The sequence below is a fragment of the Sebastes fasciatus genome, chromosome 4 (genome assembly GCF_043250625.1).
Source record: "Sebastes fasciatus isolate fSebFas1 chromosome 4, fSebFas1.pri, whole genome shotgun sequence".
Taxonomy (NCBI): Eukaryota; Metazoa; Chordata; class Actinopteri; order Perciformes; family Sebastidae; genus Sebastes; species Sebastes fasciatus.
This window is the reverse complement of record NC_133798.1, coordinates 30,281,796-30,302,535: the sequence shown is the minus strand read 5'-3', so window position 1 is coordinate 30,302,535 and position 20,740 is coordinate 30,281,796. Positions and strand designations below refer to the sequence as shown.

The following is a 20,740-nucleotide window of genomic DNA, read 5'->3' as shown; positions in this document are numbered from 1 at the left end:
CTGAAGGGCAAATTAAAACCTGTGTTTTCATCCCACTGGGCTTCATCAATCTGAAATGATTGCATTAAAGTCTGGCCAGGTTGTTTCACTTCCATAACTTGTATAGCTCCCGGGAGTTTTTGATTGCTACATGAATTCTACTGGTTTATAACTTCAGGGCAGTTTTTTTTTCATTTGATGTATTTAACTCTCACATCCAGAAGAATTTACAGTGAAATAACAGGTCAAAGGGTTCAGTGTTTTATTCCAAGGACAGTTTTACAGGACTGTTGGCTAAAAGTAGACAAAGACAAGGTTTAAGGATTAAAGCCTCCTATCTTTTGGTTACAGACGTCACCCATTGGTTTGTGGACTAATACCGAGGCTTTTGTCACGGCCATCGGCTTTCAATACCGCCGCACAAGGCACCCTTTTGTCCCAGTATGAAATGCAATGGGCGTTCCATTAACTACATTATAAACCCATCCGGGGCAACAGTAAATGCTCAGAGAAAGTGCGCAGTGTTTGACGTAGTTTAAAGAGCGAAAATAGACACCACGGGTGGGCAGGAGGGGAGGTGGATGGGTCCAACAAACACAAGGCTTTCATTCAGGAGACCGCTGTTTGTTTCCCGTGCATTACGTTACAATCAGCTCAGCTGTTTGTCCGTGTCCCGTGTTCACAACGTTCAGTTTCATTTTCACTCTACAAATGTCGCAGTTTGAAGCCCAAACATTTAGTTCTTTCCTAAACCTAGCTAAAGTGGTTTTGTTGCGTAATCCTAAAGTGATGTCAAAGGTAACTATAGTGGTTTTGACGCCAAGGGGTGGGACACAAACGGCGGTATATGAGGAGTCTGGATAAGAACCTGTTGGACTACTGTTTTGAAGGCTTGAGTTTGGCATTTTGGCCGTTGTGGTTTTTTGGAGCCAGAATGACCGTATTTGGACGAGATGGTAGAACTTGGGAAGGGCGAGGCCAGGGTGGCCAGGTACAGTTAGCAGCTAACCCTGGCCAGCTACCTTGGCTTGCAAGGTGCAACAATATTTCATGTTAACGTGATATAGAGTGCTACAGGAATGAGTCCTAAATCCCGGAAACGAGTTAGCATTTTAGCACTTCCGGTTCCCTCGTCTGGAAGTCAATGGGTTTTTAGTTAGATGCCTGAAATAAGGTCTGTGGTTAACACAAGCTGAAGAGATCTTAACCTTTTGTTCTATTACATAAAATACATCAATTAATATCCCACTTGTGAATTTTGAAGCCTTTATGTGTCTTTAAAAAAGGTGGCTAAATGAGACTATTAAACATCATCACGCAGACTCGTCCTCCCCTACATCCTCGTTGTGTATACTCACGATCGTGGGATCGTGGTGTAGTTTGCTTATAGTGTTTATAGTTTATAACGTTAGCTTTTTACTTCTGGCAATTACATTCACACAAATTATACAAGTGGAGTTCATTTGTGGAGATTATCGTCCTGAACAAAACCTGTAAGTATCATAAACGTTTGTTTGTCACAGAGCTTATTTTCTGTAATAATCTAAAACCCAATGGAACAATCCCATTGGCTTCTTGTTGAGGGAACCAGGGTGATGCTGACTTCCTGGTTGGCCTACAAAAATATGTCATCCCTCAATATATTGAGCATTTCCACATCTGAAGAAGTAAAACCTGGTCTTACATAATCACGGATCATAACTTGAACAAAGTTTAACAGAATCTTTTTTTTGTTTATTTTTTATTTTATGTAAATAGATTGTAGACTGTATTCCTCTGCCAAATGCAGTTTGGATTGATGGAATCAATCAAGAAAAGACGTGAATGTGTGCACACCAGTAGGAGCTGAATATATAACATGTTTTCTGATGTTGGTGTCCTCAGCTGCTGCTCTCTGAGCTCTTGGCCTCCATTAGATGAATCATTTTCTCACTGATGTTGTGCTGTTCACAGTCTCAGAGCGACTAACAGGAGGAGGTGAAGCAGCCAGCTGAGAGGCTGTTTAATGTCACACTGAGCTGCTGCTGCTGCTTCAGTCTGAGCCTCTTATTCTCCTGTCAGACTCTGTGAGCGGCGCTCTGAATAAAGAACTTCTGTCAAACGCCACAAATGTGGATGAACCGTGAGTGTAGCGTTCGACCCCACTGAATTACTGTGTGGAGGAGGACAGGGCAGTCCTGTTTACACTCTGGATGTTTTGGTGATTTCACTCTCAAATGTCTGAACAGAGTTTGAAAGATGTCCTTTAACTGTTCAGCAGCCTCTAAATGGTTTCTGAAGGGTTCAAAGTATTTTTGTTAAGTGTCTTTAAATCTAAATAAAAGGAATTGGAAGCCTTTTTTTATTATACCAGTGTGTTTAATGAAGCACTAACCCAGATGGGGTTTGGAACTTGATAACCTGTCGTGACATTATGTTTCTTTTGAGTTGTGCTGCGTCCAGTCTCAGGTTAGGGACGTGTTCATAAAACATCGAAAGAGGAGGTTCTAACTGTCTGAAAAAGGACAAAAATAACTGAAGACACTTTTACTAAGGCCTTATTTATCTCCAACAGAAAACAAAAGGGCTGCGCTGATTTTTATACGTTGCAACATGCAGGCCTGCCCACAGAAATGGCTAGGCCCCTGAAACGGTCCGGTGAATGGGCCCTCCCCAAATCTGCTTTACTCATATCAAGCTCTCTGAGTTTTGCTCAGCTTTTTATTTAATCTTTAATATTTTGTTTAACTTCATTAATCAGTTAAAGCACTTCCTTTAACGACGGCTTTATTCCATTAAGTGTCCCATGATGCCGAGTGAGCGTGCACAATACCAGAGCCCTGGAACTGGTTCACCATCATTGCTGTTATTAATTCTACCTGAGCTTTTCATGCTCTCAAGACAAAATATGTGCTGTGAAAAGGGTCTGTTACATGGAGAATTAGCAGAATGCTGCAAGGTATTCTGCCTGAAATGTACCGCCACATATTTAATTTCTCAAAATAGTGCGGTGCCAGAAGACATTGCATTTTGTGACTTTTTTTCCAGGAAAAAATGTGTAAAAAATGTGTAAATAGACTAAAGGAAGTGTTGTCTGGCTGTAAGTGCTTATCGTACTGTATCTCTCTCCTTGGCAGGGCTTCCTGAAGAGCGAGCGCGTTTCCCGGATGGTTCAGAGCGGCGGCTGCTCGGCCAACGACTTTCGCGATGTCTTCAAGAAGAACATCGAGCGGCGCGTTCGCAGCCTCCCGGAGATCGACGGCCTGAGCAAAGAGACGGTGTTGAGCTCCTGGATCGCCAAGTACGACGCCATCTACAGGGGGGATGAGGACATGCGGCGCCAGCCACAGCGGGCGCACTTGAGCGCCGTGTCAGAGCTCATCCTTAGTAAGGAGCAGCTGTACGAGATGTTCCAGCAGATCCTCAGCATCCGCAAGTTTGAGCACCAGCTGCTGTACAACGCCTGCCAGGTGAGCTGCTACAGACATATGTGGACACATTTACACACTGTATATTTATTATTTCTCATTTGTAATACTGTTTTCAGCTGTAGTTCCACTAATGTCCACTAGATGCTGCTGTAGGAAACTTTGACTGTATTAAAATTAGGGCTGTCTATTTGAGTCTATTTAGAAGTAGAAGGAAGTTACCGCTTTTATTGTTGTAGTCTGAGTAACGGGACGTCATGTTCGTTTAAAAAAACAAACAAAGCCACAGTGAGCCGAAGCCATAGATGTATTATTAGAACAAAGCAGAAAACGGCAGAACCTGCACCCTCACATTTTAAATCCAACGTGGTAAACACTACACATACAGTATGTATGGAAACACTTTGTGTTTCAACATTGCAGGAAAAGTAGAGCTAGACATCACGGCTAAAGCGGCATGCTAACTCTGTCATGGACAGGAAACGTTATTGTATTACGGTAATGTTCGGTCAAGCCAGCTGTCACTCTCATCTCCGTGGTCAAATCGTCCGACTCTACAACTGTAGAGCACCCTTATACTGACACTTATGTTAAATGCATTCAAACGGCCCCGATGGAGCTGACCATGGATGTATAAAGAGAACGGAGCTGACAGGAGAGCTCGAGACAGACTTGGAGAAGTTAGAGGAAGTATACATGTGTGACTACGTCCCGTTTTCAAAATAAGGTGTTAACAAAGGGAACTGTATATACAAAATATAAATGGGGAAATAAGATTGATTGGATTATATCCACCGGAAGTATAAAACATTACATGTCCCTTATAAATTAAAAAGAAATTATCACTAATTTATGAGGGAAATGTTTTTATTCTTTGATTGTTGGGTTGCTGGAAAAAATAAAATAACTAATGCCTGACAAAGACTGATTAATTTGACTTCAGGACATCTCTGATTACATATTGGCATAAAATAAAAAACTTTTGCTGTATTAAATTAGATATTTTCCAAAGAAAAAGTCGCTAGAAGTGTTTGATTCAATTTCTTCCAATGGAAGAAGTTGAATTCACAATAAATCTTAGTAGTGAATCGCAATACTTAAAAATCGCAATACATATTGAATCAGCACCCAAATATCGTGATAGTATGGAATCAGGAGATAGGTGAATCATCCCAGCCCTAATTGAAATATATGAAAATAAAACAAACTTCTTTCTACAAATACAAAGCCATAACATTTATTTAGTTTTAGATTGTTTTCTTTCCTTTTCTTCTCACCTCTCAGGCCGTCATACTGCCGCTGCCTCTTAACCAGAACTGACATTACTTAAAGTACATTTGGATTATAAATGCATTGACTTTTGCCGGTTCCTCTTTGGGGCAAACAGCCTCATTAGCAACAGATTCTGTAGGACATCATGAAGGTCTCAGAGTCTCAACACACTGCTGCTCAGTAATTAGACGGTCAGTGAATCTACACAGTGAGCTCCATCCAGACACTTATTTTCACCATGTTGGGGTGCTGACACGCACTCAGAGTGTTGATGAAGACTGTAGCATGAAAAAAGGGACTGAACGTACCCTGGACTTGAGGTTTCAGGTTTACAGTGAGTCAGTGATCAACAAATAAAATAAAATCAGAGTTACAGTCCTTCTGCTGCCTCTGAGGAAAAACCATATGAGACACAAATTATTATTATTTAATCAAAAGCAACGCTTTATGTGTTATGTGCGGAGGGGATTTCTTAAGCCTTTGCAACAGCCATTACACTATGTTAAGTTAATAATGACTAGTGCAGATCCCTGTTCAGAACAGGCTGACATTGCGCTTCCTTGGGTCCTGAGCAATACACCTTTCTCGTAGTCAGAGAAGTCGGTCAAATACACAGTGGAGGTAATTTCCAAATAGCCGTATCAGTCTCTTGCTTTGACATAACCACTGCTGTTATAAAGTAGAACATGGATCAGTCTGACACCGGGGAAATACAGTCTTGCTCGCGTGGGAAGAAACACACACAGGTCGCAGCTTACTCATGCGTTGTCGGGGGCTCGTGCCCGCTCGGAGCGTGGCGCCGTGGTCTGCCCGTTGTGGATGACATGCTTGTCTCAGTCTGCACTGCAGAGCCCTGAAGCCCCGCCTCCGCTGCTGCACAGAGCGCTGTGTGCTTAAAAAATGATTAATATTCAACATGTTGCGTGTCCAAATTTCACCAAATTCCACACTGCACGTCCTTGGGTTCCTAGTAATACACCTGCAGAGTGTGAAGTAGATCAGATGAACAGTTCTCGAGACGGTTCTTCCTTGCTGTATAGTTAAATATTAACCTAATAACTAGGGATGTGCGCAATTAGTCGACTAGTTGAATAAACTACCCGGTTGCTGTGGTAGTCGGCACCAGAAATACTAGTCAGTTAAACACATTATCATTTTATTAATATGCACATTTAAATAACATATTGACATAGGCTGTCTTCACTGCTCTCCGCTCAGGTCTGAACTCATCAGCAGATCCTGACTCACTTCCATCCCTACAGCGTTCCCGGCCCCCGCCTGCCACCACCTCCTGAAACTTGTTTATGCTAAATGCAGTACCTGTGAGGGTTTCTGGACAATATTTGTCTTTGTTTTGTGTTATTAATTGATTTTCAATAATAAATATATACATACATTTGCATGAAGCAACATATATGTCCACTCCCATGTTGATAAGAGTATTAAATCCTTGACAAATCTCCGTTTAAGGTACATTTTGAACAGATTAAAAAATGTGATTTAATTTTTGATTAACTGCGATTATTAGGATACATGCTTAACCGGCCGAAAAATTATTACCACGGAGATGAGAGTGACGGCCGGCTTGACCGCACGTTACTGCAATACAACAACGTTTCCTGTCCATGACAGAGTTAACATGCAGCTTTAGCCATGATGTCTAGCTCTACTTTTCCTGCAATGTGTGAAACCCAAAGTGTTTCCATACTTTACTGTATGTGTAGTGTTTACTACTTTTGATTTAAAATGTGAGGGTGCAGGTTGTATCCACGCAGACCCTCTGCTGTTTTTCGGCTTTCTCATTCTAATAATACATCCATGGTTCCGGCTCACTGCGGCATTGTTTTGGCTTTTGAAACGAACATGACGTCACGTTACTACAACAATATAAGAGGTAAATTCCTTCTACCTCCGCATAGACCCAAATGGAGCAATTATATCAATTCTGGCATTAAAAAACAATTTCAAAATCCTAAAAAAAAAAAGAAGGTGAATACATAGATGCATCGAACAGGGAACCAGTGTGAAAACCAGCTTGTTCCTTATCCCTCAAAATGTGGACATATCAAACCAAAGCTCTCTGCTTGGTTAGATACCAGCGGAGGGAAGGCAGAAAATCTGTTCTTTTTGTTAATTTGGTTGAACAGACTTAAATGGCATGTCCAGAAGTCTTTACAGTCTCTGAATACCACCCTATAGAGGAAACAGCGCGTCAGTAATCCTCAGTGAATCTCCTCTGCTGATTGTTTCCTTCGCTGTAACCGGCTCAGAACATAAATAGCTTACAGATTGCTTCACGGCCCATTGAGACATCATCCTCGCCTGTATAACAAGGAGAATGTGTCTGTTGCTAGGACAAATTCTATTATTGTCCCGCTTCATTAGAGGCCAGAATAGAAAGAAGAAGAAGAAGAAGAAAGGCTGAAGGGGAGATGAGAGGGCTGAAATGAAAAGAAACAGGAGCTAACTCCATTTTTAAATTCTAACCTGTGTTTCCAGGGTTTCATTATACTCTTGGCGCCTTGTTCTGCCTACAAAAACTATTCATCACAACTTGGATTTTCCAGTAACTTACAACGTGTAATTAAGCAATAAGCCATGAGAGGCTGTGATGTACAGTCCACGTCATGCCTAAAACCCCCTTAGCGGTTGTAAAATCACCATCTCAAATGGCTTTATTGCTTTTAGTACTAACTATCTAGAAAAACAAACTGACAGACCGATAAACAGATTTATCGGTTTGCTGCTCAGACTCAAATCAAGGATGGCGTATGACTGCAGCTTCTACTTTAGTCATATGTCACATTCACATTTTAACAACAACCTTCTTTTTTCAACTTTGCCAACATTTTTTAGACTTAATTTTGTGCTCAAACAGTGTGGCTAAACAATTCAGTCAGGAAATGACTCAAATAAATATGAAATATCATAGAAATGCCAAAATACACTGAAGGGGGGGCTTTAATTACCACAATTGAGATAAATATGTCACTTTCTTTAAAAAAATCAAACAAACATGTATTCCTTTTAAGATGTAGAGATGAGCTCTGAGACTCTGAGAGAGGCTGATATCCACGGACTGCAGCATTAACACCGAGGGAATCCTTCAGTCTGTCTGGATCCAATCTGTCAGATTGAGCCTGCTCACTGGCTCCTCTCCCTCTGGAACAGCACACTTAGACTGTCAGACTTTAACACATACCGCTTTACCACCATGAAGTTACACTTCAACCACACCTTGCTATATTAAGTATAACACATATATTCTGATCCTCCTCTCTGTCTGTTTGCCGACAGGGCTGTGTGGACAAGTTACTGTTGCTTGATGTGTTGAGACTTGTTTCCTGATCTAATTAGTGACTCAAAAGACAACATATTAGAACGAACACCACATGGACACACTGACACAAATTTCTTCACAGGACTGTGACTGATCATTTTTGGGCTCACATAGGATGGATTTCTTTCCTTTCTGTAGGAAATTTGGTTGTTTCACTCAGCTGCTTAAAGAATACAGTAGGTTTACAATTTTAAAAGTCTGTATTAGGGCTGTCAAAGTTAACGCGATAATAACGCCATAATGCAAATTCGTTTTAACGCCACTAATTTCTTTAATGCATTAACGCAACCTACGATTTTTAAGTTGTAGCGGACTCCGTCTTAAAGCTACAGTGAAGATCCTGGCATCATATGAAACTAAAAAAACCTAAGGAATCCATTGGTACCAACCATGTCATACTAGCTTATCGTGAAGGAGGTTAAATAACGCTCCAAATTTACACTACATTTTGGCGAGGAAAAACTGGCATGGCCATTTTCAAACGGGTCCCTTGACCTCTGACCTCCAGATATGTGAATGAAAATGGGTTCTATGGGTACCCACGAGTCTCCCCTTTACAGACATGCCCACTTTATGATGATCACATGCAGTTTTAGGGCAAGTCATAGTCAAGTCAGCACACTGACACACTGACAGCTGTTGTTGCCTGTTGGGCTGCAGTTTGCCATGTTATAGTTTGAGCATATGTTTTATGCTAAATGCAGTACCTGTGAGGGTTTCTGGACAGTATTTGTCCTTGTTTTGTGATGTTAATTGATTTCCAATAATAAATATATACATACATTTGCATAAAGCAACATATTTGTCCACTCCCATGTTGATAAGAGTATTAAATACTTGACAAATCTCCCTTTAAGGTACATTTTGAACAGGTAAAAAATGTGCGATTAATTTGCGAAGGATCAGCCCTAATTAAAACCTACCTTCTCGTGTCACTACTGGTTGCAAAAACCAAGATGGCAAGGGTCAAAATGCTGCAATCGAGGCTTCAGAACTGCAGTCCACAAACCAATGGATGACGTCATGGTGACTATGTCCACTTCTTATATACAGTCTATGAATATAGCACAGTTATCGACGGGCTCACGTGTTGTGTTTACCGCCACTGAAGAGAAATAAATCTTGTTCATGTATGACGTTGTTTTTCCACTGCTGTTTTTCAAGCTTGGTAATGCTAACGCTACCAGCAGCTATGTGTGAGAGGCACAAACTGGTGCTACAGTCGTTGGATGTTAGACGTTAGGTTAAGAGCTTTTGCCCTTTTCTATCCGTCAGCAATCAATTGAAAGAGGAGATGGTGAAAAGGAGCCAACTCGTGAGGCTTGGAGGCAGCATGGGACCAAAGCCTTTAGCTATAGGCTAATTAACCCTCAGGGCTCCAGTCAGACAGTTTTCTGCTTTTTATACTTGGATTAATAGACCGCAGAGTCCGACTTTTGCCTATTTTGTCACGGTTAGAGAGGGGCAATAAGATTTACTGTGTTCATGAGAGCAGTGTATTTGATCAAGTTGCTGTTGTGCTATTTATATTAATTTTCTGTCATCCCTGAGTTCATGAGTTGTGAGAGTAAAAGAAAAAAAGATCATCAGAGGACTGTCTCTTTATCAAAATAGCACATTTATTAAAAATGAAGATCCTTCAACTGAGAACAGATGAGGAGGATAAAAATACCAGCTGAATCAGAGAGATGTACACCTCTCTGTGAGTGATGGGAAAGATGGAGGGAGATAAAAATAGAAGAGAGGAGGACCAGCAGCTGAAGAGGGAGGGAGAGTCCAGGTGTTCAGATCATCTGGTCTCTGAGGATGAACAGCAGTGACTGTGCGTGTGCGCGTGCGCGTGCGCGTGCGCGTGCGCGTGCGCGTTGATCGAGTATCCAAAATGTCTGGAGATATTTCTTCCATTGTGATTTCAGAAGTCTTCAATACAACAACTCTGAATATTACACGGGATAATTAAAGGAAAAACTCTCAAGAAAGACCTCTCTGCAAATTCAGTGGATATTTCACTACAAATTACTTTGTTAGTCGGTGGAAACTTTATTTCTGAGGAAGGAACATTGTTCCGCTGAAAATTAAAGTGCTGTCCGGTAAATATAAAACAACTGTTAAAGTCTAATGTTGCAATGGAGTCAGTTGTGTTGTTTTAGCCTATATTTGTTTTGGGGCTGTCAAAGTTACCGCGATAATAACGCGTTAATGCAACTTGCAATTTTTAGGCTTTTAAAGCCAGAGTGAAGCTACTGGTATCATAATATAATTTTTTTAATGCTAAATGCAGTACCTGTGAGGGTTTCTGGACAATATTTATCATTGTTTTGTGTTGTTAATTGATTTCCAATAATAAATATATACATACATTTGCATAAAGCAGCATATTTGCCCACTCCCATGTTGATAAGAGTATTAAATACTTGACAAATTTCCCTTTTAAGGTACATTTTGAACAGATTAAAAATGTGCGATTGATTTGCGATTAATAATGATTAACAATGCACAATCATGTGATTAATCACGATTAAACATTTTAATTGAGGGGCAGCCCTTAATGGTTTTTTTTCCCATCATCACGCAGTCCTAGTAAATGTTGTGTCTTTGAGCAGAACGCTGAACCCCAAATTGCTCTGGAGTGTTTGTGGACACATTTCCGGAGCAGTCTGAGTTGGTTCATCACCTGCTTTACGTTTACTTGACAATCCTTCCTCAAACCTCTCCATGCTACAGTAGCAGAGTACCAAAGCACTGGTATTCAGGCTTCGTTTGACAGATTTCACACAACCTCAACCGCACCAAACAGGTTCGTTGTGAACGCAGCCTGAGGCACGCATTGTTTAGTCCAATATTCTCAGGTGTTTTGGCCCGTTTGGTTCTTTTATTCATGGATCTTATAGCCAAGAACAGGCGCCCTGCTCGGCTCGGCTGAGGAGGGGTCCATTGATTTCTGTTTTGGTTCTGTCTGCGTGTCGTCTCTCATTAGCTGTAGAAGCAGGTAGATGAAGCTCTAATAAATTACCAGCAGCTCCAGGCTGCAGCGACAGCGAGCTCCTCAGTGGTGTCTGAAAATCTGCTGTCTACCCCTGAGCTGCTGCTTTCTTCTTCTGTGGTGTTTCATTTTCCTCTCAGTCTCAGCTGAATCGCCACATCTTTTTTCCCCCCTTCCGTCCTTCTTGCTGTAATTGATGGCGGGATGTAATTGTGTCTTTTCTCTGTCAGTCTTTCATCTCTTTGTCAGATGACTGGTCTGTGATCAGCTGTGTTTGTGCACAGCAGGATGCACAGTTTGTAATAAGATGGCGGTTTAACAATGGGGGCTTTTCACTTTGATACTGACGCTGTTACACAAATGAAATATCTGAGGATGATTGCTGAAATGCTGATATGTCTCGGTACAGTATTTACCTCATTGGTTTTCTATTCATATCAAGTTTTCAATATTTTTATCACAATGAAGTGAGGTCACTTCTCTTGAATTTCACTGTAGTTCTGCAGATTTCTCTTCAGCAGTAATATTAGTACAAGAATGCTGTTCTTTTCTCCATTTGACAGCGTGAGGTCACTGTGAAAGACATGAATGGATGAATGGACTCCAGGATGAATCATCAGCCGAAATGAAGCTGAAAAAATCTGCTGCATTGACAAAAAAAGGTTACATAACAGAGAAGCCAACTATGAGTCTCGGAGAGCATTGCTGTAAGAAACATCCAGTCAGATTCGCCATGCAGCTAAAGTTGAACTTGAAGTTGTACAACCCTTTATATTTTCTGCTCTCTTTATTTCTGATCACAGTGACAAAGCTCTCTGAATATTGTGGTGTAGTGTTTCCTCCAGAACTGAGCAGCACGGTGCCAGATCACGCTGGGTCGGTTTCCACTGACTGTTTGTGCCTTTTTGTAAATGTGAAAGACACTGAGTCATTGCTAATCCACTGTAAATGAGCACGGATTTGAAGGACACATATTCATCAAAGAGAACAAAAGTAACTTGTTGCTTTGGTTCATTAATATTGAGGTGTAATATGCAGAATGTGCACAATTTTAATCATCCAAGGACGGTTTGTGATCATTTAAAACAAATGATTTGTCATAACTAGGGCAGTCAAAGCTAACGCAATAATAACGCATTAACGCAAATTAATGTTATGTTCTATGGGTACCCACGAGTCTCCTCTTTACAGACATGCCCACTTTATGATAATCACATGTAGTTTGGGGCAAGTCATAGTCAAGTCAGCACACTGACACACTGACAGCTGTTGCTGCCTGTTGGGCTGCAGTTTGCCATGTTATGATTTGAACATAATTGTTAATGCTAAATGCAGTACCTGTGAGGGTTTCTGGACAATATTTGTCATTGTTTTGTGTTGTTAATTGATTTCCATTAATAAATATATACATATGTTTGCATAAAGCAGCATATTTGTCCACTCCCATGTTGATAAGAGTATTAAATATTTGACAAATCTCCCTTTAAGGTACATTTTTGAACAGATAAAAAATGGGATTAATTTGCGATTAATTGTGATTAACTATGGACAATCATGCGATGCATACATTAATCAGAATTAATTATTTTAATCGATTGACAGCCCTAGTCATAACGCTCAAAACAAGGCTTTTTTTTGAGAGTTCCCTGAAAAGTTGATATTTAGTAGATTCTTCCTTTGATCATGTATGATGCATGTCGGCAGAGGTAAGAGACCTCTGGTTCTGTTCAATTCAGCACATTAAGTGAGCAACATGAAGGTGTGTTTACACTGAATGCAACATTTTTTTGAAAAAAAAATCCTGTTTCTTTCCTTTCTCCTCCCATCTGTGTACATTAATGGGATGAAACAACTTCAGGAAAAGGTCTGGTTACAGCAGAAAGAAATTAACTCATGTGTCTTTGCTAAATATTTGGTTTTAGAGTCTTTGTGACTATACCAAAGAGAATAGAAGCAAAGAGATGAGACACCGGCGCTTTTTTGACAACAGCTGCTAGATGGCGTTGCGGTAGCGCTGCCGCCATTTCGGACTGAAAATGCCAATGAGTCTGTGGCCATGGATGTATAAAGAGACATCTGTAAATCAGAGAATCATTTTTTTAGGTAAATCAACTTCCCAGTAGGAACACTTAAACAGCCCTCATTCAAATCATGATGTCCTAAAAGTAGTAAAATGAACTAACAGCTGAATCCAGAGTTATTTTCCTCGACATAATGAATGTGCATCAGACCCACGGGACTGCACCGCCCTTCAGGCTCATATGACATATCCGGTTCTGCCAGCTTCCTGCTAGCTGTATGCGGCTGTAAAAATTGATATATCGGCTGTAATTCATCACTTTTATTATCTTCTAATACACCCATGGGCTGTATGCTGTAAGCCTGTACCGTGGTGGATGTATTAACGTCTCTGTTCCCAAACAACTGGCTATCGGCCAGTAGCTGGTAGTGCTAGTAGCATGACATAAACAGAATTTAATGGAGTTGTAGGCTATTTACTAACACGCAGGGCAAAAGCACAGGGCACAACCTCCTAAACATCCACGGTCTGTGGTCTATTGAACATCCATTTTGGAGGTCATTGACATGATTTAGATTGCTCTCAAAATCTGTGTGAGAAAGAAGGACAAATACACCAAAGGATGCAGGTAAAAACATTTTGGTACATTAATTTTAAATGTACATGCACCAGTGCATGTACACACCAACACCTTGAGGGTTGAGGGCTCCATCCCCTGTTCTGCAGCTCAGTAGCTTCAGAAAGGAACTAACGGTCTGCCCTTTAAAATTGAGAGCATGATCGGAGTGTGTTATAGTGCTGCTTACCGGACACATTCCTCCATGTATTTTTAAGTCAGTGTGTAACAGGTTGTGGGTTCAGCCTCTCTGACATGTTACAGAGACTTTAACAGAGTCACATGAAGGCTGGTTGTCATAGAAATGCTCTGTGAGGCAGAATTAGAAAGGCTGCCAACAAAGACCGAGTCTATTAGAAGTCATGGTAACAAAACCAGCATGTACTCTGATCTTTGTGTGTGTGTGCCCGTTAATTTTAGTACATGCAGCCAAACTGTGGGTGTCAGTAGTCGTCTCTCATCCTCTTACTGGGGAGGAAATGAATCAACAGCAGATCAAGTGAATTTCAGATCTATTGAATGCTGTATAACTCAGCTGATTGAAACGTGTTGTGCAGAGAGAGTTTGATCAGCAGTGGACACATTGTGAGCTCTGTTATCTCAGTAAAGTTAAATAGATTTGACTCTGTAATTAACCAGAGACACAACCAGGAATGTAAAGCAACAGCGTGCAGCAGTTGTTTTTCTGACCACTTAATCACACTCCTGACGGACACATGAGCTCAGATAAACTAAACCAGTAATACTTTCATCATCAGTATCTAGAGACTCCATTCAGTCAGCCGTATTAACAATCAGGAAGTTTCCATCTACCTGTTTAAGGCAGAGAGAAGATGAAGAGAAGATGATGGAAATAGATTTAGCAAATGACAGATGTGGCACAACCTCCAATTCCTCTTTATTATTACGTCATTGTACTGCTGCATTGTTACATTTCTTCAGGATATAAAGAACAAAGAAGGTGGCTGAGAAAAAAGTATTACCCACATAAAAGTAGTAGATGGAGACACACACTGATTCACAGTTTATTTTGAGGACGTTATGGAAATCTAGTTGGAAATTAACTGAAATAATGAATTGTGTGTTGTATATTGTTTTAAGTTTGCCAAGTTTACAGTTGCAGGAAACTGAAACAAGATCAAAAAGAAAGAAACGTCCTCAAAACAAAGCTAAATAACACAAAGTGAATAAAAATAACTAAATACAAGTGCTGTCATTCGATTAAAATATATATATTTTTTTTATTTTATTTTTTTATCTGTTCAAAATGTACCTTAAAGGGAGATTTGTTAAGTATTTAATACTCTTATCAACATGGGAGTGGGCAAATATGCTGCCGAACAGGCAACAACAGCTGTCAGTGTGTCAGTGTGCTGACTTGACTATGACTTGCCCCAAACTGCATGTGATTATCATAAAGTGGGCATGTCTGTAAAGGGGAGACTCGTGGGTACCCATAGAACCCATTTTCATTCACATATCTGGAGGTCAGAGGTCAAGGGACACCTTTGAAAATGGCCATGCCAGTTTTTCCTCGCCAAAATGTATCTTAAGTTTGGAGCGTTATTTAACCTCCTTCACGACAAGCTAGTATGACATGGTTGGTACTAATGGATTCCTCAGGTTTTCTAGTTTCAGCTTTAAAACTGAGCCTGTTACAACCTAAAAAACACAAGTTGCATTAATGCGTTGAAGAAATTAGTGGCGTTAATACGAATTTGTGTTAATGCGTTATAGAATAAGTTTAAATATGTTGTTTTTCTGTAATAAAATGTCTAAAAACTAAAACTGTTAGATATTTTGTTGGGTTGTTTACTTACATTATCCCAAATACTTCCAACAATCTTCAAACCTGAGAAATCTGTAATTTTAATTAAGGTAACATTTGGTTTTGTTTGGTTGTCAATGGCGTCTTTTTATCCTCTTTGTGCATGCGTCAGCGTTAAGGTTGTCTGCCAGAAGAGGTCATGAATTGACTTTTTATCCAGTTTCAAGCCACATCGTTACGATGCACTTTTTTGGATCTTGGTGCTATTTTAACTAGATGAAGGATTTTAGTAATCGGACATCTGGATCTGAAGTTATCAGAGAAACAAGCTGAGCAAACGTTCGGCAGCTCGGCTTGCAGCCCGGCTTGCAGCCCCTCCGGGATTTTAATCAGTTTGTTTTAGAGAGGAGGAGACCTCTGTGGTAAAAAACCTCTTAAACAATGAACACTGAAGGAATCCTAACTACTCCCATGATCCCACGCTGCTTCACCACATCACCAAACTTGTTATTGTTTTGATTGAGAGAACCCTAGTGGCAGAAAAATGACATATTGTGCATTTGATAATATATTTATCATTTAAGCATAAACACGTTTTGACCTCCACCACCACTGTCAAACACTGATGCCTCTCTACAGGAGATAAACACTTACTAAGTAATGAGAAAAACAATAAAAACATGGAATTTAACAGTGTATCTGTCAGACGTGTGCACGTTGGGTTGACCTCCATCACTCTGATAATGAATTCCTTTCTCGCCCTCACAGTGTTGAGTTAATTAGGACTCAGTGATCAGCAGACTTCACCAGCAACGACTGCAGAATAACTAAACATGTCATACACAGTTTTCCTCTCTCGATGTCAGATTCTCTGCATGTGGATCCACTCCACCAGCTTTCTGATACATTTTGTCGACTGAACAGTGTCAGCAGAAACAAAACCTGTCAAATCATCCATGAACTAATTTCCATCTCTGAGCAATTAGTGCAGGCGGGTGTCAGCCCCAACAGGAAGTGGTGACATGAAGTGACAGCGGCGATATTATTTCATTAAATAACTAAATAATATATGAAATAACTATTTTTTAAATAGCTCCACTGCTGAAGTTGTCATTCTTCCCTTTTCGGATGCTAAACTACTAATATTCAATCTCTAACTTCTTTTTGTGTCAGGTCATTGAGTCATGACATCTATTGTTGACATTTTAGCCACACTAGCAGCATCTATAGATGGTAATGATGGTCTGTGGCTTAGTTGATCCACCACTTTGTTCCAGACTGTACGGTGGCTGAGAAGGGTTGAACGACTTCAAAAGCCACAATGTGAAATAATAGCTGGTCCGTTTCATTGTCAATGTTGTTGCTCACTTCCAGTTTTGCATTTGTGTTGTGTCTTTTGCATTGGCCTTGTGTCTTTTGCATTGGCGTTGTGTCTTTTGCATTGGCGTTGTGTCTTTTGCATCGGTGTTGTGTCTTTTGCATTGGCCTTGTGTCTTTTGCATTGGCGTTGTGTCTTTTGCATCGGCGTTGTCTTTTGCATCGGCGTTGTGGCTCTTCTATTGGCATGGTGGCTTTTGCATTGGCTTTGTGTCTTTTGCATTCGTTCGACTCTTCTCAGCAACCGTAAAACAGAAATATCTTAACAACTATTCGTTGGATTGCCATGACATTTCTTACAGATGTTAATGACCTTCAGAAAATGAATCCTAATGATCTTGTAAAGGACAACTATTGCATGGATTCTCATGAAACTCGGTGCAGACTTTCATGTTCCCCTCAAGATGAATTCTGATGACTTTGGTGACCTTAACTTTTCCTATAGCGTTATTATCAGATGAAATTATCAGGCTGAGGGGCCTTAACAAAGCGCCGGTATTTGATGAGTTGGGAGTGAGGATGTGTTGAATATTCCTAAAACCAGGGAACAAGTACAATAAATAGACACAACTTTTCAAAAACAGGTTCTAAAAACAAGAATAAAAAAACAACGACTTGTAGGATGTTTGTTTTTTGCTTCCTTTCACCCTAAAATACAAATCCAAAGAACTCTAAAGAATCCCTTCAGCGATTTCAGGAACTACAATCAGAAATATGAAGAAGGCTGCAGTCGATAAGTGTCAGTGTAAGTCAGTTTACAAACAGCGTGAAGGACCAGACATCTCGATCCTTCCAGCTGAGGGTGTTGTCGTAGGAAAGCTGCCAACAGAAGAGTGAGAGTCACAGATTAGATCCAGGATCCATCCAGTCCAGGATGAGAACCTGATGTAGTTTGATCGTTGGTTCATAATTTGCTGCTCAGCGTTTTTCTCCCCAGCTGCAGGTCTGGATAACTCCTCAGTGTAACTAAAGGAAGTTTGCATTCTCTGTGAATGAGACACTGACGGCTGATTTTAACTGATTCTCCGGGACCCATTTTAAAACAGGCTCAAATTAAACAGCTTATCTTTTCTCTCCGTTATCGACTCTGAAGGTTCCACTTGTCTCTTTGGCTTTAGGCCACTTTCCATCAGAGCTGTTTTATCTCCCATTGTCATTTTAGACGCCTCTGCTCATCACAGATTGGTGAAACGAGGCGCTGTTTTCTGCCCAGTAAGGAAATCTCGTTCAATTTTCACCCTGCTTTCATCTCCTCTCTGAGGCTCGCTGACATCAAGTTTAACAAGTTTTAAAGCTAGAGTGAAGATACTAGACAACCTAAGGAATCCATTGGTACCAACCATGTCATACTAGGTTGTCGGGGAAAAAGGCTAATTTACGCTCCAAACGTACGCTACATTTTGGCGATGAAAATCTTGCATGGCCATTTTCAAAGGGGTCCCTTGACTTCTGACCTCAAGATATGTGAATGCCCACTTTATGATAATCACATGCAGTTTGGGGCAAGTCATAGTCAAGTCAGCACACTGACATACTGACAGCTGTTGTTGGGCTATACATGCATTTGCATAAAGCAGCATATTTGCCCACTGCCATGTTGATAAGAGTATTAAATACTTTACAAATCTCCCTTTAAGGTACATTTTGAACAGATACAAAATGTGTGATTATTTTGCGCTTAATCGCGATTAACCATGGACAATCATGTGATTAGTTGCAATTAAATATTTTAATCGATTGACAGCCCCTCATTTATTTATACTGTAAAAGTTAACATGATTTAACTTGATATTTAGAAATTGTTCTTCTATTATTAGGAGCTTTCTTACGGCCTAATTTCCATATCATGACATGGATTATGGTTGGGAACAGATATCCTAATATCTTTCCAGCCACAAAGAAACAATAGATTGAAACCACCAGAGACAGAAGTTTGGAGTTTTCCCATTCACTTCAATACAGTAAGTGTGATCTCGGAGCAGTATCTAGTGGACATCAGAGGAACGGCAGCCGAACAACCTGCAGCGTTAACACCAAAAAAGAAAATAAATGTGATTGAACATCTCTCTTCTGTAATTGTTCGAGAAACATGATGAAGTGGTTGAACCGCTACTCAGACCCTCACTCCTGATTATTGGCTAATTACAGCCGTCTATTACCACCTAACCCGCTAATTGGTTAATCGGTACACGACTGAGCCTCCTTTAAGTCCTCTTCTTCGCAGTAGACCTCTCCTGCTGTGTCTCTACTTCACCTTTTGATTGGTTTATTGATTCTGCAGCTCTCTGATTAGTTGACTGATGAAAAGCTTCATGTTTTTGTTTTTTCTCTCTCAGCTGGACAACGTGGACGAGCAGGCGGCTCAGATCCGCAGAGAGCTGGACGGGAGGTTACAGCTGGCCGAGAAGATTGCCAGGGTGAGAAACGCACATCATGTCATAACGATGTAAAACCAGTGGGCTACCTCCAGGATCTGAGAAGTGAAGCCAATGCTGAAGTGTCTTAAACCTGCATTCTTTCTAATAGCCAGCAGGGGGCGACTCCTCTGGTTGCAAAAAGAAGTCTGATTGTAGAGAAGTCAATGAGAAAATGAGCCTACTTCTCACTTGATTTATTACCTCAGTAAACATTGTAAACATGAGTTTATGGTCTCAATCGCTAGTTTCAAGTTTTCTTCAATACAGCATGATGCTCATTTTGTAAATTATGGTCCCATTTAGAGTCAAATAGACCAGAAAGCAGGGTATAATTTGGGGCGTGGCTACCTTGTGATTGACTTTTCAATTCATGAAAGTTAACTTTAACATTTTGGTCGCCTAAAAATGTCTTATTCAGCATTCGGTTGTACTTAGCTCCCCTCTACTACATCCACTTCTTATACAGTCTATGCATAAAACGGATAAAAACAAGATACTTTTTAAAGCTGCTCTATTGAATATTTTTATTCGATGAATGACTCTGTAATGTGAAAGGTTGTCTCGTCTCATTTTAGCCTCTTTAAGCTCCTAGTTTGGGTTTTATTTTACTGTTTGGTTCAGTCTCAAAGTTTCCAGCAGCAGCAGGCAGCTGTTTTCAGCAGAGTGTTCTCTACCTGCCCAGCAGCAAACAGCAGACAGACACAATTAGAGACTAGCTGGTGAAGAAGGTCAAACATCTAACAGCTTAACAGCCAGAAGAAGTGGAAGTAGGCAGCTGTTCATATAATATATCAAATGTTTGTGTTCACAGCTCGTTCTGCTGCCCCCGAGTGGATACAAAAAAAATCAATGAATGCAGCTTTAAAGTATGTTGCTATTTATGGCTGGACCGCAGAGGGCCAGCCCTACAAACGCAAAAGTCATTTAGAAACTTTCTTCTCTTATATCACGGAAATAGTTCACTGTAATGTGTTTATGAAAACATTTTATGCGAGAAATAAGCCATGCATTGGGTAAATCTGTCTTTATTTCGGATCGACAACGGTTAGTTTATAAGTTTCTAGGGAGTTTCCAGAGGCGGTGAGTCGCAACGGACACCCATGATTTGCATAAAGTAGCCTAGCAAATCATAACCTGGTGGCTATTACTTTTTTGTGTAGCGCTGGATGATAAAGTTAATATGATAATGTAACGTCTTTCAATTAAATTATATCGTGATGTCATCATATATTGTGATTCGTTATACACAATTACGTCGTCTAAATTGATAATAACAAGCACATACTAACTCAAATTTCTCAGAAAGTGATATAATTTTGCACTAAAGCTCTTAACTAAATGAGAATATACTCTGTAACTTTCTTTTTTTCAAGTATTTAATGCACACAGGAATATAAAAAAATAGGCTTTACCGTACTATTTATTTATTGAACTACCAGAAAACATGCTATATTGTGAAATATATTGCTATCGAGATTTTGGCCATACCGCTCAGCCCTATTTTTGTGATGTTTTCATAATTGAACTGCCAAAAACATAAAGAAATTGATGTGAAGTAAAT

At 40.2% G+C, this 20,740-nt stretch overlaps 1 protein-coding gene across 6 annotated transcripts in view; it reads left to right on the top strand.

Moving 5' to 3' along the window:
* cadps2 (Ca++-dependent secretion activator 2) overlaps positions 1-20,740 on the top strand; it is a 206,243-nt gene that overhangs the window by 69,441 nt on the left and 116,062 nt on the right. For all 6 annotated transcript variants that reach the window (XM_074633523.1, XM_074633521.1, XM_074633527.1 and 3 more), the window contains exons 3-4: positions 3,096-3,428; positions 19,099-19,179. In XM_074633523.1, coding sequence (XP_074489624.1) covers positions 3,096-3,428; positions 19,099-19,179 — 414 coding nt within the window. The remainder of the gene's footprint in view (positions 1-3,095; positions 3,429-19,098; positions 19,180-20,740) is intronic.